Source organism: Panthera tigris, chromosome C1 (genome assembly GCF_018350195.1).
Source record: "Panthera tigris isolate Pti1 chromosome C1, P.tigris_Pti1_mat1.1, whole genome shotgun sequence".
NCBI lineage: Eukaryota > Metazoa > Chordata > Mammalia > Carnivora > Felidae > Panthera > Panthera tigris.
In genome coordinates, this window is record NC_056667.1 from 18,308,651 (window position 1) to 18,325,064 (window position 16,414).

A 16,414-nucleotide genomic window follows, 5' to 3' on the forward strand; every position below is an offset into this window, starting at 1 on the left:
GCACTGGGGTTGCAGTTCCAGACTGTGGATTCTAGGAGAGGGATCCTGTCCGTACTGTTCACCACCCGGGGCCTGGAACACACGAGGGCCTCATAAATATTTGTCAATATGCTGGCTCCCGAGATAGAAGTGACAGGAGAGTCAAAGGAAAAAGGAAGAAGTCCGAGGAGGAAAAAAAAAAAAAAAGGTGTTTCTAAGGGGATGAAAACTTTCCGAAAAGTTGTCCCTCCGGAAGGCAGCTCCGCCTAACAGAAGGACTTGGGGAGGTGGCCGCTGCGGGAAAGGGGGAAAGGGCTGCGAGTCCAGTGGGCTGCAGCGCGGGACAGAGCGGGAGGCGCCTCCTCGCGTCCCCAGGCCAGCCGAAGGCATGAGGTCACCTGGCAGAGCGCCAGAGGCAGCTGCGAGGACGCGCCCGCGCTGCGGCGGGAGGCGGTGTCAGGCTCCGACCCCCGGGGGAATTTCCCCCCCCCGCCCCCTCGGGAGGCGGGGCTCGGAGTCCCGCCCACCTACCCGCCGAGCCTGAGCTGCTTTACCGCCCCAGCCCCAGGCCACGCCCCCCAGCTCCAGCCGCTCTTTTCCTCCCGAGTCCGGAGGCGCCGGGCCTTGGCCCCGCCCCCGGCCCCGCCCCGCGGCTTGAAGCGGCTCGGGCTGGGGCCGCCTCCGAGTCGCTCGCGGGGCGTGGGGCGGTGCTGGGCATCAGCGGCTGAGGCGAGCTCGACGCCGGGACTGTCCAGGGAGGCGCAGCGCAGCGCGGCGGGAGCCCTCAGTCGGAGTAACCCGGGAGCAGGAGCAGCCGCCGCCGCCGTCCGCTGAGCGCAGTCGAGCCGGCCATGGCGTTGTCGATGCCGCTGAACGGGCTGAAGGAGGAGGACAAAGAGCCCGTCATCGAGCTCTTCGTCAAGGTGAGCGCTCGCCCGCCGTCCCGCCGCGCCGAGCCCCCGGCGCCCGGCCGCCCGACCGCGGGGGGCGGCGTCCCTGCGCACCGGGCGCTCCCCGGCCGCGGAGCCCCCGCTGCGCCCCCGCGCGGCGCCCGCCTCCCGGGCCCACAGAGGCTGCTCCCGCGCCCCCAGCCCATTGTCTCGGGCCCACCCGCGCCTTCCCGCCGCCCAGGCCGGTCGGGGGAGCCGGGGCGGGACCGGGACCCCCGGCAGCCCGCACGCGGGGCGGCGGTCACCGCCTCCAGCTGCGCGGGCTCCGGCCGACGCCGGACCGTCGTCCCGCGTCCGGGTGGGACGAGCGGCTGCGCTCCGGGCCCCGGGCGGGGGTGGGCCCCGTCGGCCCCCAGCCCCGCTCCCGCCCTGGCGCCGGCCCGACCCCACCCCACCCTCGCTTCCAGGTCCCCCCGACCCGGGCCGGGGCCGCAGCCTCTCAGTCGGGAGATGATGGACCCAACTTCTTGGAACGCTTTCTCAAAGAGCATTTCGCTTCCCGCTGGCTTGAAACTGTAACTTTAATTTTCGATGCGGTCTTAAAAAAAAAAAAAAAAAAAAAAAGCAGACATTCCTGGGCTTCCGGGAAAGACCGAGATTCCCAACTTGGGTTTTCCTGTCTTAGGTGTTTTACCACCATCTGGGTTTCTTGTTGCTCAAACTCGGACTGGTTTGTATGATGCAACATTTTGGCTGCTCCGCTGGGTGCTGCTGCCTCGGGAAAGATTGTGCTCTTTTGTTTTGAAAGACAAACTGATGAGGGAGAGAGTTTATAACTTGCTTGGGCTTTAAAGGGTTGGTGTTCCCCTCTGGTCTTTTCAGTGTTTGTATCCTACCACCACCTTACTTGCTTACAAATACTACCCCTGTCTCTTTCGTATTTTCTTTGACTATTTTTCATTTTAGCAAAGCAGAGAGAGTAGAAGTTAGGAACGTCTGGCTCCAGCTGCCTCCCTCAGAACTTCAAAATCCTTGAGATTCTCTTAGTCACTTACTTAAGCAGACTTCTTCAGAGCCAGGCTGTGAATTGGAAAGTTAATAGGAATCTAGAAGAATCTTGTTCCTTTTTTTTTTTTTTTCCCCTCGAGTTTTTATTTTAAAGAAGGGGACACTTCGAAGGGTGGAGAGATAGGAAATGATCAGAACAGTGTGCGTTTTAGGATTTTCTTTCAGTGACAGGGTTAGAAGCATTTTGGTTTGGGGAACTGAAACAGCGGACCGGTATAGAACCCCCAGAATATCTTCAAAGATGCTGTTCGTTTGGGGGGGCAGATCTAGAACTTTGAAGCACCGAGGATGTAGGAAGGAACCTGACATAAGGCAAAGTAAGAGGGTGGAAGGCAGCATGGAGTGGGGAGAAGGGAGAAGGGTGGGTCGCAGATCAGTGTTCAAAAAGTTTTCCTGAGCTAGGAATAGGAAGGAATTCCCATCGACTCCAAAAACAGTGTATCTGTTAAGTTCTAAAAAACCCCATGGTACTTAACCTTGAAACTTTAGAAGTAGCATTAAATTTAGAATCAGATAAGGATACTATCAGTGATGGTTTCTTTCTAGCTTTGTACTGTAGGTCCTAGCCAATACAACAAGACAAGAAAAAGAAATGAAGTGTATGAATTAGAGTGGAAGAGATCAAGGCTTCGTGCTCTGCCTGCTATTAATTTAACCCTTCAGTTAGGAGAGGGGCATGTCACTTTGTTTCTGGAACTGGAGTTACTTCCTTACTGCTTCCCGGTTGTCCATGTCTGTGTTGGACGTGTATTCTTGTTCACTAAATAAAACTCGCAGTAACATCTGAAACGGTGGGTGAGGTGTGGTGATTATATTTCTTCTATGCATAACTATTAAAATAAAAAAGGGTTAGAGAGTCCACCACTCATTGTCAGCCTGTCTCCCAGGACTTGGTGGCAGAGACCCAGGGTGCAAGTCATGGTTCTGCACTCACTGGGCAGTTGTTTTCCCAACTGGAAGTTGTTTACTTCCTTCATTTGTGAAGCAAGAGGTGAGCTGTTTTCTGCTGCCCTGTGATTCCGCGTGGGTAAAGCGGTGTACTGATATCAACCAGGATAGTTGTTTCAAAGGGGAAAAAAAGGGCCAGGTAAATGGTGGTTAAGAGTCTTCTTTTTCTTCTTTTTTGGTAAACGGTTCTCTTGATTTCTTCTTGAAACCTATATATGGGAAATGCAAATGGGGGAAGATACCCTTGTAAGTATAGTTATTTTGAAAGCAGTGAGGGGGCAGAGGCCAGGGTTGTTCAGCACGGTATGTGAAACAGCGTTAATTATTCTGCCAAGAGGTATCCGAGGGTGTAGCCAAAAACTGTTATCTACACTTCAGGCACATGAGTGAAAAGGATATTGAGCTTACCCGTTTAGGTAGATTTAAATTTAAGAGAAATAGGCCAGGACCTTCCCAGCTAGTGTGACTGGACTCACAGCTACATTTTCTTTCTGTTTTTGGAGTTGTCTGCCCCTGAGCCTAGAGGCTCCTCATCACCTGTATAAAAGCAGTTCTCCATTTGGGTTTGTTGACCCCAACACGCAGAGGATAGGACACCCTCCCAACTGTGGGAGGGCCTTCTTCCCCCACCAAGAGGGGCCTGGTGCATGTATATTTTGATGTACCGACACCAGTTGGGAACCACTAATCAACAGGAAGAAGTTCAGACCCTTTAGCAAAGGCATAAGGTCCCTTATAACTTGAATATAATGAAAATTTCTAATCCAATTTGTTCACTTACTAATTGTGTGTCTCAGGACACATTACTTAAAACTCTCTGTGCCTCATCTGTGCAGTTAGGATATTAATAGACCAAGCTCATAGGAATAAATTAGTTGATATATGGAGCATGTAATAAGCTTAGAACAGTATCTGATATGCAGAAAATAAATGCTAGTTGGGTGTCATTTTGTATGTGTGTATTTATATGCAGATCTCCCGTACTAGATAGAGCTTAAGTTTCTTTTTAAGATAAGGTCTGTGTATTTATTTTTCTAAGTGCCTGGAACATAAGACGGTTTGAATGTTTGAAATGAGATTGTTTCCTTTTTTTCTTAGCACTTTGCTGTTTATATATGTGTTGACGTGCTTTGGAATTGGGAACTACTTACTTAGATCCTCATAGTCTGAGTCTCAAACCTTGGTCCTTTGCCTCCAAAACCCTATGTGGTTTTATTCACCTACTTTTCTCCCCCCTCCAGTTGGTAGTACTTCTAGTCTTTTCTTGTGTCTTCCGTGTTTTCCACCAGTATTTCTTCTTGGCCATGTTCAGAATTTGGGAACCAAGATTTCTGTATTAAGTAAAAATCTTAATTATTGAATCACGCAATGAGAGAAATTGAAAAGAGACTGGGTTTTTGTTTTTTTTTTCTTTGGCTTGTATAAGCCCAACTCCTATTGGCCCTCCTGCCTCCCGAGTCCCCACTGGTGGCTTTGGTTTGCTGTGATGGTAGTTCTGATCTCAGCGTAGAAGGAGTCCCTTTGTAGAGTTTAGTTTTGTGGGCTGGAATTTCAACTTGGTGTACGATTTTGAACTGGGACAGTCACTGTTGGCAATGGTCGCTAAACTGCTGGGATTGGGGTGGTGGTTGTAAAAAATTAATCTGGTGCAGGGTGGCATAACACACAGGAATAACTGTTTCTTTTGAGCTATTTGGCAGGGTCTCCAGTGTGTGTGGACCCTGGAGCCAGACTGCTTGGCTTGAATCTGGCTTCTCGTAATGTATCAGGCAAGTTTCTTAAGTTCTCAGTGCCTCAGTTTCCTGACCTCTAATATTAGGGTAATAATAACAACAATTTTATAGGGTTGCTGAGGGGATTAACTGCTAATCTCTGTGTATTAATTAGGGTAGTCTGAGCTGCCTTCCTAATAATGTTTACTTATTTATTTTGAGAGAGCACGAGTGGGAGAGAGGCAGACACAGAGGGAGAGAGAGAATCCCAAGCAGGCTCCGCACCATCAGCGCGGTTGATCTCATGAGCCATGAGATCATGACCTGAGCCAAAATTAAGAGACACTTAATCGACTGAGCCGAGCCACCCAGGCACCCCAAGGATAGACTATTGAAACCTAATTTAGGTTTTTGCTCATAAAATTTCTCCAGCCTTGTTTATTTTTCCAACACTTCCCTATTTTTTGGATTGCTGTCTATTCACCAACTTCTCAGTGGCATTTGGGAGGGTGTAGTTGAGTATACAGACGGGCAGACTGTCAACTGTTTTGCCAATATAGAGTGAGCTCTTTATATTTTGTATCAAAGGCGGTCTTCAACCTCCTTTTTAAACGCACATCAAATATAAAACAGTTTTCTGTAAGAAGTGATGCGGAGAACTTTGTTCTGATAATTGAACAAAAACAAATTCAACATCAAGACAGTGTCACCTTGGATCTAACTGGTTTGCCATTCCTTTGAGGTTTCCAGAGGGGAAAATTCAGGAGATAGAAATGAATGAGAACTGTATTCTTTTTACATGTTGTGTGACCTGTTCCTGAAGACTGAACAGTGCTACTCTCGGCAAAGGCCAAGGTCACGATTCTGGTTAACTGTAAAATTCTGAGAGAATGGGGCCCCAAATGGGGAAGAGACAGGAGACTGCTGAGGCAGGGGACTGGACACGTGAGAAGCTGTACGTAGTATGAATCATGATGGGAAGGAGGCAGTGGGGAGGACCTGGGTGTCACTGAAAGTTGGTTGGTTTGAAAGGATGCTTACAGAGATGCCTGGAAGCCAGTAAAAGGATGGTGAGCAAGACTTTCCCACTTCCTGTTTCATTAGTGTTGTGGATCCTCATGTCAGGTGTCTCCTGGATAGGGAATTAGTGAGTCCATAAAAGGGAAATGTGCGAGGCAGGATGGGAAGTGTGATTAAAACCTTAATTAAGATTTTGATCAAGTTAGGGGTAAGTTAAGATGCGTTTGCTCATTTTAGAGGCTCTGGTGGAGAATGGAAAGGGAGTTTCTCAAGGAAAATAACACCAAGGTCATGATTACAAACCATCCAAGTATGAATTAACAGGAATCTAAATTTAATTCAGGGCATCGGTTTGTGAATTCTCTTGGAACTTTTAATCCTCTTGTCTATTGAGACTTGGCTTTTATCCCTCAGTGCTCAGTACTGAGTATTGGTATAAGGAATATCAATTAGTCTTGTTTGGTTTGTGGTCCCCCCCCCCCTTTATTTATAACCAGGAAACTGTATTCCTTTAAATTTATGAAAATAACAACTTAACATAGATAAGCAAGACAGTATTTGAAAGTTGTGCCAAAGGTGGACTAGGAGTATTTTAAATTTTAATGGTTAATGTTTTGAAGAAGTAACAATATTAGAACCACGGCCAGATACCGAACTGAGTTCATCATGCATATATTTTGTCTCCTAGATTTTTTGTTTGTTTTTGCTTTTCTTGAAGTTGAAATACATTGTGGCCCTAAGTAAGGGGTATAACAAATTTCTCCCCCCCACCGCTTCTCTTTTTGTGATCAAATCATTCCAGCTTTACATGTGCAATAACTCATCCTTACGAAAAGGATTTAGCTCTCATGATAGAGTTATAAACATGTCAATCATCTGCAATAAAATGCACCATGCCACATAGCTATTTGTATGTGTGAGAGAAGAAAGAGAATCTGAGCAAACGTTGGAGAATAGAACAGCAAGTAATTAGGTGAAAGCTGAAGTCATTAAGAACTTTTAAGGGTATGTGAGTTCTGCCACCTGTCTTCCTCTGCTAAGAACCGGTTCCTTTATTTTGGGGGTGGAGACCTGGTGGTAGGTGACAAGAGGGAAAGTTCTTTAAAAACTGAACACGAACTGAAGGAGGCTGTCGCGCTCCTAAGGAAGCCGGCAGCGTGGTGGGGTGTCCGTGACAGTGGACTAGCAGAGAAAAGGAAGGTGTTCAGACTTTAGGAATGAAATTTTAGCCTCAGACATACAGATGCCCAAGACAGAATTGAAAAGTGTTCAGAGACACACGCTGAGGAAGAGTGTGCGGTTCTAATGCACAGCATGTTTTAGTTAACACGGGGATCCAGAATTTTGGCTTGAAAGTGTTTAGGGCTGTTGATCCTTCACTAAGTCGTGTAAAAACTGTGGCTAGCCATCAGTAACACAAGCTTTATTTACACTTTGTAGTTTTCGGCAGTACCCTTGGTTGCAAATCCTGTTTTTTTAATCACTTAGCATAAGTAGTATCTAACTTTTGTCTGCTTCAGTTTAAATATTGACCCGAAATTTGGAAAGTAATGCCATTTCCTTTCTGCTTCCTAGTATATTCGTTTTATACGTAATGTGCTCTTTGAAAAATATGTGTTTTTTGGGGGGGCATCTAGGTGGCTTAGTCCATTTGAGCACCCAACTCTTGATTTTGGTTCAGGTCATCATCCCTGGATCATGAGATCGAGCCCCATGTCGATCTTATGCTTAAGACTGTCTCTCCCTCTGTCCCTCTCCTGCTTGCAGCACTCTCTCAAATAAAAAAAAAAAAAAAATGTGTTTTTTCCCCAATTACACAAACCATATGTGTTTACTGTAGACAACCTAGAAAACACAGGAAAGCACACATAAAATAAAATTACTAAATAAATAAAATTACTAAAAAAATTACCAAATAAAACCTTCCTTCTGGAAATGGCTGCTGTTTCTATTTTGTTATATATCATAGTCTTTTCCATAAACTTGCAAGAATTATTGATGAGAGCATTTTAATGTTCTTCATGACAGCAGAATACTTGGATGAATGAAAAATGGTATGTAACATGTAGTGAGTTGTGAGTTGATTTAAAGGAAATATACTTTATTTAGTTTTTTTTTTCCCAAAGAAACTCAGATTGTATCTGGATTTATCTTCCTAATGACCCTAAAAGAGCATTTACTCTGATTTCTGCTGCAAGTAAGCAAGCCCTTTTTGTTGTGAAATTTGCCAATACCTAGAATTGCTCATAGAAAAGATACTGATTAAATGGCTTGAAGGTAGCCTGCCCCTTTGTGCTCTTTAGGAGAAATCTGTTCTGAAAATCCAAATTATATTTTAGTATTAATTTTCCTCTTTAATCTTGTAGTAGGTACCCATTGTACAGCTAGAGGATATAAGATAGAATCTTTGCCTGGAAATGGTCCAGCACAATATAGAGATATTAATAAAAGCAAACGTTAATTGAATACATTCTCTGTAGTCAGTGCTGGAGACATAAAGGCGTGAGAGCAGGTTTCTGGTCTTTAAGGAGCTCACAGTATCCCCTGATGGAGAGTTAGACGGTGAGTAAATGAGCCCTGGTTGATGATGGCATTTTCATATACAGTATAGCGACTTTTTGGCTTGTGCTTTTTAAAATGCAGTTGAATTAAGACCTTAAGAAATGATTTATTTGGTATCTAACTGACTTGGACACGAGTGACATGTTTATGTTGTGTGCTGACAGATGAAAGGTACTTAGTACTCTGGAACCTACTACGTATGGTATATTATTAGCCGTTTAAAGAAACTTGAATCTTTTCCCTCAGTAACTTAGTTATGTGTTAATATTCTGTAATTTTTATCTATCTAAAATGAAACTGATACTTCTTGCCTCAAACGTTAAATGGAGCCTACTTGCTCTAGTTGTTTATTGAATTAGATACAGCTCCTTGATCTGGCAGGCAGAGCCTTTCAGATCATGACCCAACTGGGTTTCCAGTCTTATCTCCCACAGCAGCTGTAAATTTACCTCAAATTCTAGCTAGACTCATCCTGAATATGCCCTGTACTTCTGTGTCTCCACGCAAGACTTTTGCTGGTACTTACTTCATTTGAAATATCTTTGACTTCTCCAGCCCCTTCCCCACCTCCAATTTCTGCCTGCCCAGAGGAATAAATTGTTACTTTTTCAGTCACTTTTTCATTCAGTCAACGTAACAGATAGTGAGGTCGTTGTTGTGGGGCCTTGGCTACATCAAGGAATTTCATGGCTTTCATATTCAGTTGGGGGAGGCAGACCATAAATTATGTCCACTAGTGATAAGTGCTGGAAAGAAAACTCGAGTAGGGTACGGAGTATAGAATAGTAGGGGGTGCTGTTTTTGATTTAACAGGACCTTTGGCTAGCCTTGTGGAGAATAGCCTAGAAGGAGGCATGGTCAGAAGCAGAGAGTCCAATTAGCTATTTAGTAATTCAGGCAGGAGATTGGTGGCTTGGCCTAAGGTGAGAAGTAGTCTGATTAGAAGATTTTTGTTCTGAAGAAATTACAGGATGACGAAGTTGCCACTGATTGAGACGGGGAAGGCTGCGGAGAGCTAGTTCTGACTGGGCAAAGATCAGGAGTGTCGTTTTTGACACGATAAATTTTAAGACCTCCTGTAATCTTTTGTCTAGTGGGAGAAGCTTATGTTAAAGAAATACACAAACACAGACAGCATATAATTACATTAAAGACAAGAATAGGGCATTTCTTGAGAAGAAATGCCAGGAAATCTAATTTAGATGGAAGCTGAGTGGGGCCTTCTCTGAGAAATGACATGTAGGACGAATAGTAATTAAGAGAAGAATGAGGGGAATAGGATTCCAGGCTGGAAGAATTGATGCATGTAAAGGCTGGAAATACTCAACAAATTGAGAGTGTGACTGGAATAGAGGGAACAGAATTGAGGTGCAGAGTGAGATGGAGATGGGCTACATCATGGAGGTCTTTGTAGGTCATGTGACTTTTATCCTTAGTAAAAAGAGTAGTTCTCAAAACATTTTAAGCAACGGAGTGCCGCGGTTTATTTTGATATGAGTAGTCTCCCCACTCTGGAAAATGAAATGCGGAGAGGCGAGAGTAGGACCAAGGCAACCTATTTGGAGGCCATTGTGGTCGAGACAGATGATGATGGCTTGGATTGGGGTGGTGATGGGGAGAAGAGAGTGGATTTGAGATACATTTTGGAGGTGGAGTCAATAGGAAGCTAGCAAAGGAGTTGTATGTGAGTTTCTAATCAGATTCACTGGTTGAGAGCGGTGCTTTTTATTGGAGGAGGAGGAGCAAACAGTGTTCATGTTTTGCCTTCTGGAGTCTGGGATGACAGAGATGTCAAGTGGATATGTCTAGTAGAAAGTTGGATATACAGATCTCATGTTCTGTAAGAGGTCTAGGGGCGCCTGGGCAGCTCAGTTGGTTGAGCGTGTGACTTTGGCTCAGATCATGATCTCTTGGTTCGTGGGTTCGAGCCCCGTGTCAGGCTCTGTGCTGACAGCTCAGAGCCTGGAGCCTGCTTTGGACTCTGTGTCTCCCTCTGCCCCTCCTCCGCTCGCTCTCTCTCTCTCTCTCTCCCTCCCTCTTAAAAATAAATAAAATGTTAAAGCAAACAACCACAACCAGAAAGAGGTCTGGGGGTGGTAGTGCCTGGGTGGTTCAGTTGGTTAGGCATCCTACTGTTGATTTTGGCTCAGGTCATGATCTCACAGTTCATGGGTTCGAGCCCTGTGTTGGGTTCTGTGCTGACAATGCAGAGCCTGCTTGAGATTCTCTTTCTCCCTCTCTCTGCCCCTCCCCTACTCAAGTGTGCCCTCTCTCTTAAACTTAAAAAAAAAAAAAAAAAAAAAAAGGTCTAGGCAGGGTAGAGAAAGTTGGGACTTGTTACATATAGCTGCTTATATAGTATTTAAAGTGTGAGACCATTCACTGGGTGAATGAGGAGCAGTAGGGAAAAATGCCCAGGACCAAGTTCTAAGAAACTCTCAACACTTAGGGGTTGTGTAATAGAGAAGCTGAAAAAAGGAGAACAGGGAGGAGTTGCAATAAGGCAGTGTGGGGAGAGGAAAGCTGCAAGAATGGGGTACCAAAGAAGCCAGGAGAGGCTTTTAAGAAGGAGGGAGTGACCATTTGTGTCAAGTAAGATGAATGTCTGTTTGATTTATTGCCTGGAAGTCGTTGGCAACACAGCAGCAGCCTTGGTGGAGTCCTGGTGGGAAAGCCATAGCAGAGTGGGTAGAAGAGAGAATAGAAAAGTGCCAGCCATGTGTAATGCCAGCTCTAACGCGAGACCTGGCTATGCGGAAGGAACAGGTTGGTAGTCAGAAGAGGAGACATTTTAAGGGGAGGCATTTCTAAAAATTATGAGCTGAAAGGGCTATAATGTTGGAAAGAACACTACATCATCATATTGGAGGGGAAAATAGTTCCCATGAGAGTCTCCTGATTCACCGACTGGGAGGCCTTTTTCAGTGAGGAAGGTCTGTTTTGTGTATATTTAGAATAGATGTGCTTATTACCACGGACTTATTTTTGGGTTGCATTTCCCAAATGCATGAGGTAGAATAAATATGTAGAAGATTATTTCATATTTAATTGAAATAATATAAACATGTATGGGTGCTTTCTATATGCCAGGCACTGGGCTAACTGCATTACTTGTGTTGACTCAATAAAATGTTTGCTGAAGGAGTATACAGAAGCTCCCCCCCCCCCCCCAACCCCCGTGCTCAGGGTTGATTCCAGAGGAGGCTGGTGGGAAAAGAAGATATAAAATAGGTGATTGGGGAAAAGCAAATGCTTATGAAATTCACAGAAATTTTCAAACAAGAGAAATAGACTGTGATGCAAATCACTGGGCTCAGTGCATTATGGCTGTTTTGATTTAGTGCCTCAGAATGACTATTATTTTAGGTTGAAGTGAACAGATTTACTTTTTTCCCTCGTACAATAAAAAAGAGTGAGGGGAGAGTCTGTGACTGCGTCCTGGCCCTGAGTACGTGGCTTGACAGCCAGAGGGCTGAAGAGTCGCCATCGCTGTCTTGATGACTGAGCAGGGACCCCTGTGCTAGATTATAGTGCTGCCTTTGGTGTCGCTTGTAAATGTTCTTTCTATCCTTGGTAATATTTGAGATTGGAGAGCCCAGAGTCAGAGCCAGGGGATGATTATCGACTTGAAGTATCATTTGTATTTTCTATGTGGCACTAAATAGTCTATTTCAGAGTTGAAGATGGTTAGAATAAATATTGCAAGTAGGCAATTGAGTTGTCGATTGGAAGACTGGATCTTTATGTTGTTGTCGCATAGTGGTGAAGAGCATCGTCTCTGGAACTCATGTGGACTGTGTCAATATTGGTTCTGCCTTTCGCCAGCTGCCTTGGTGTCTCTACTAGGGTAATGGTATCTACTTCTTGGGCTTTTGTAAAGATTACAAGAATTAATACAAGGAAAACACTGAAGGTCTGGCATATCCTAAGCATTATTTGCTTATTATTATTACATGGGCCTTTGGCATGCTGAGTTAAGACTCTAGTGGCTCATGGTTGGTTTATTTGTTCAACACATGTGGTTTCAATCTCCAGGATGTTGCTAAGAGAAGCATCTGCCAGGCTGCTACTACAAATAAATAGGTGGGGAACTTTCCATTCTTTATCAGAAGAGCAGATATAATTAGAAAAAAAATTCAAGATCAGTCTCAAATTTATTCCTGAATTAAGTGAACCATGATCCTGTTGACACTTTCTAGATAACTAAAGGACGTTCAGTTTGGACTCTGCCTCAGCAGCTGTTTCTGGACTAGTAGCTAAAGTTTTAAGAGTTTATTATTAGTAGGAGTGTCTTCCTTCCTTCCTCCCTCCCTCCCTCCCTTCCTCTCTTCCTTCCTTCCATTTTTTGTGAGAGCAGAAAAGAAGTGGAGGAATAATCTGTGGCTTATTGAATCTGTCTAGTGGTTCTGTGAATTATGGATTTGGTATAATAGTGCCTTGTGCTGCTACATTTTCACTTACAAAGTTGAACTGGTCATACATTAACTGACATTTATCTAATGCTTTCTTTCTTTTTTTTTAAATGTTTATTTATTTTTGAGAGAGAGAGGAAGAGAGAAAGAGCAAGCGTGAGGGAGGGAAGCGGAGGGAGAGTGAAGAATCTCAAGCAGGCTCTGCACTGTCAGCACAGAGCCTGACATGGGGCTCGATCCCACGAACCACGAGATCATGACCTGAGCCAAAGTCAGACGCTTAACTGACTGAGCCACCCAGGTGCCCCATTATCTAATGCTTTCTTTATGGGAGATACAGACATGTTTAGGAGAGATTAGGTTCTATTTAATTTGTAGCAGAAGAAATTGAGCTAGTGTAGATTGACAGGTTTTATGCTTAGTAATTTTTAAGGGGGTAAGAGTAGAGAGTTGAAGTCTCCTAATTCTTAGTTGATTTCTAGACCCTAAGATTGTTACTGTTGTTGTTTTTTAATTCCACTTTAGACCACAATGGGATGATGATAAAACTTTAGCATGGCTGTAATTAATAGGTGATGTAAGGATCGTAAACTGATTTTAAAACCCTTCATTTTATGATAGTGTTTTAAGCTCCTTGAAACCACGTAATTTATTCCTGTGTAAGAGTACACTGGTACATGAAAATGAGCAGTAAGTTTTTGTTTTTCTGTTAAAGTCAGAATAAGAGGCATAAGATATTAGAGAGCGTTGTATATTTACTCTGGTCCAGGCACGGTGTGCCACGCCCTTTTCATGTTAGCAAATTTAATCCTCCTATAAACTCTGAAATAGGTACTATCAATACTGTTTTACACACGAAGCTTAGAGAGGCCATTGCTTGTGTGTGGCTGCAGGGCTAGTAAGTATTTGTACGGAGGTCTTTGTTATCCAGAGCCTGACTCTTAACCACTAAGAGCTTTTGTGTTTATATTTTTTCTTTATTTGAAACTTGAATGTTTACCTAACGTAGTTTTGTTTTCACTCTTTGCTGTATTCAGTCACCCTGAAAAATAAAAAAATAAAAGAAAACATTCTGAGAATGTTTAAGGGTATTTCTAAAACATACTGACAACCAGCAAGTCTAGATGGTTCGTTAAATGAGTTTGGTTTCTTTCAGTTCTCTTGGTTAAATTTGAAAGGAAACTAAAATTTCCATTACCTCACCTCTGTGCATTTTGGGGGCCTGGTTAATTAGTATTGTAAAGTTCTGTAAAGGGTTTATTCATAAACTTGTTAAGGAACTTGACTGGAACATCACATATTTGATTTTAGGATTGCTTTACAATTTAGATGTGTCCAAGCAGTCTGAGTTTAACAGAAGTAACATACCAAGTTGTTAATATTTTTCTTTGTGTTCTTCTTTTTTTTTTAACCTCCTCTCCCTTTAGGGGAGCCTACAGTAATCTTTGCATTGTTAATAGAAAAAAAAGCAAGGAAGTTTCTTTTTGTGGAGAGAGGAAATGACTGTTAGTTCGGGACTTTATCCATATTAGGTATAAACTAAATATAGAAGTGTAATCCAGGAGTGAAGTCACATCTATAAAGTTTCTTAAGCAAAGCTAATGAGATCAGCCAGTGCTTTTGGATTTGGGGTTTTTTGTTTGTTTCATTTGGTTTCGTTTTTTCTTTTTTCTGGCTCACTTAAAAGGCTATGAAACTGATTAATCCTGTGGTCTGTCTTCTTTTGTCCCTTAAAGAAAAACCAGACCATTTATAAGGAATCTTTCTTTAAAACACACACACACACACACACACACACACACACACACACACACACACACACACAAATTCTGCTTTCTGTAGAAAGAATAGTTGCTTATGTCTTTTTTGAGGGAGGTTGTAAATATGTTCGTTTCTTTAGTTTCTTGACCCTGTTGTCATTTTCCTATTCCCAATTCTCTTCTCTTCTCTTCTCTTTTCTCTTCTCTTCTCTTCTCTTCTCTTCTCTTCTCTTCTCTTCTCTTCTCTTCTCTTCTCTTTTCGGTGATTTTAACCTTAAGTCTTTTTCACATGTATTTTTACTGTGAGGCTAGACTCTTTCGTCTTTTTGTAAGAAGTGTCTGTCTTACATAGTATTTTCTTGGGTATTCGGTTTTTAACCATGAAGTCAGACCCCTGTGTGGTCAAGTGGTATTAAGGCTCTTCTGATTGGTTGGTGGTAGATATTGTAGAGCAGAATGAAGGAATAAATCTGTTTCTGGCCAGAGCACATGTTGTTCACAAATAAAGACTCTTAAAAGCCCCCCAAAACATTCTTACTGACAATAACTGTTTTCAGCTTCTGTGCTCCTCCTCAGAGCTCTTGGCAAGCATGCGGACGCATTCAGGCACTTAGGAATGTGCTGTGCTTCTGGAGAGAAGAACGATGCATGCACCTTTATGGTGTATTTCATTATAAATATTTTGGAGTACACCAAACTCTGTAAAAAGTGTAGCTTAACATATAATTTCAAGGGTTTTAGCTCCTGAAACCAAATGCCCTCCAAGGTTTAGCTCCTTCTCTGACCTTGTGCCTTCCTCAGCTGAGCTAATCCTTCCTCCTGTCTGTCTGGAGCATTTGGTGTTTGTATGTTTCTGACCCTCATCTCAGTCATTTCTCATCATATCTTTGTTGCGGGCCAGAATGTGAATTCTAGGAGGTCAAGGATCAGGGACTGTTTACTTCATCTTTCATATTTTCCACCCAACACAATCTTTATATAGGGGAAAACTCACTAATTCAGTAAATATCTATAAGAGTTTTTGGGCAAATTGGTTGTGTAGTCTGGGGATAGATGAATGCAAGAGAATTTTAAATCTGTTTTTGGTGTTGGGTTCTGTGTTACCTCATAGTAAAATGCCAGAGATAAAAATAGTATTCAATTATTGAGCTTGAGACCTGTAATTTGGGTTTTATGATTAGGGCTCACTAGATAGCCATTGATCTAAACTTAATAACAGATGGGTTTAAAGGCCTAGAGTCTTCAAATTACATAACTGGAAGACCAGGTTCAAATTGTTGTTCTCATCTGTAAAGTGGGTGTGTTTCTTACAACTGATGTCCAGTCCAGTCCAGATTTATTTTATATGCCAGAGTAGCCTTAGTCTTGGGTATTTAGGTCCAGACAGAAAGTTGAGACCTGAGATTTCAAAGTCTGATCCAGATAATTGAATTCTCATAATTAGATGCAGTTTATCAGAAAACAAATACAAATGGAGCTAATAAAAATTCTCTTTAAATAAAAAATTCTCAGTGATAATGAGGGCAGTTTGTCCGAGAAGTGAAGAATATTTAATGAGTGAATTCTTTGACTAGAAGTATGTTCTGTTTTCCAAATGAACTACCTGAAAATCAGCTACTTAAAAGATAAAGGGAAGATTTTGTTTGTATGTCTAAAATAAGATACAAAACTCTTGTAAGTTAGGATTTGCCTTTATCATATTTAATGCACCTGTGTGTTGAAATAGCAAGTAAAAATTTCAGTAATAAACATGCTGTCTTGTACTATTCAGATATTTGATACTGATTTCAGGCTAGCCAGGAAGATAGACAAGAATCCCAAATGTTAACTTTTGCAGCTACGGTACATTGTTGAATGATAATTTTATTTTTTTATTTGTAATTTTTAAAAAAGTGTTTTATTTATTTTGAGAGAAAGAGCCTGAGCAGGGGAGGGTCAGAGAGAGAGAGGGGGACATAGGATCCGCAATGGGTTCCATGCTGACAGCAGGGTGAGCCCGATGTGGAACTCAAACTCACACACCACAGGATCATGACCTGAGCCAGAGTCAGATTCTCAACTGA

The 16,414-nt window shown here is 43.0% G+C and overlaps 1 protein-coding gene across 1 annotated transcript in view; it reads left to right on the plus strand.

Annotated features, from left to right (window-relative positions):
• The first annotated feature begins 647 nt into the window (after positions 1–647).
• Positions 648–16,414, plus strand: part of CLIC4 (chloride intracellular channel 4) — a 64,767-nt gene continuing 49,000 nt past the window's right edge. Inside the window, exon 1 of the mRNA XM_042995062.1 lies at positions 648–902. Coding sequence (XP_042850996.1) covers positions 831–902 — 72 coding nt within the window. The 5' untranslated portion in view covers positions 648–830. The remainder of the gene's footprint in view (positions 903–16,414) is intronic.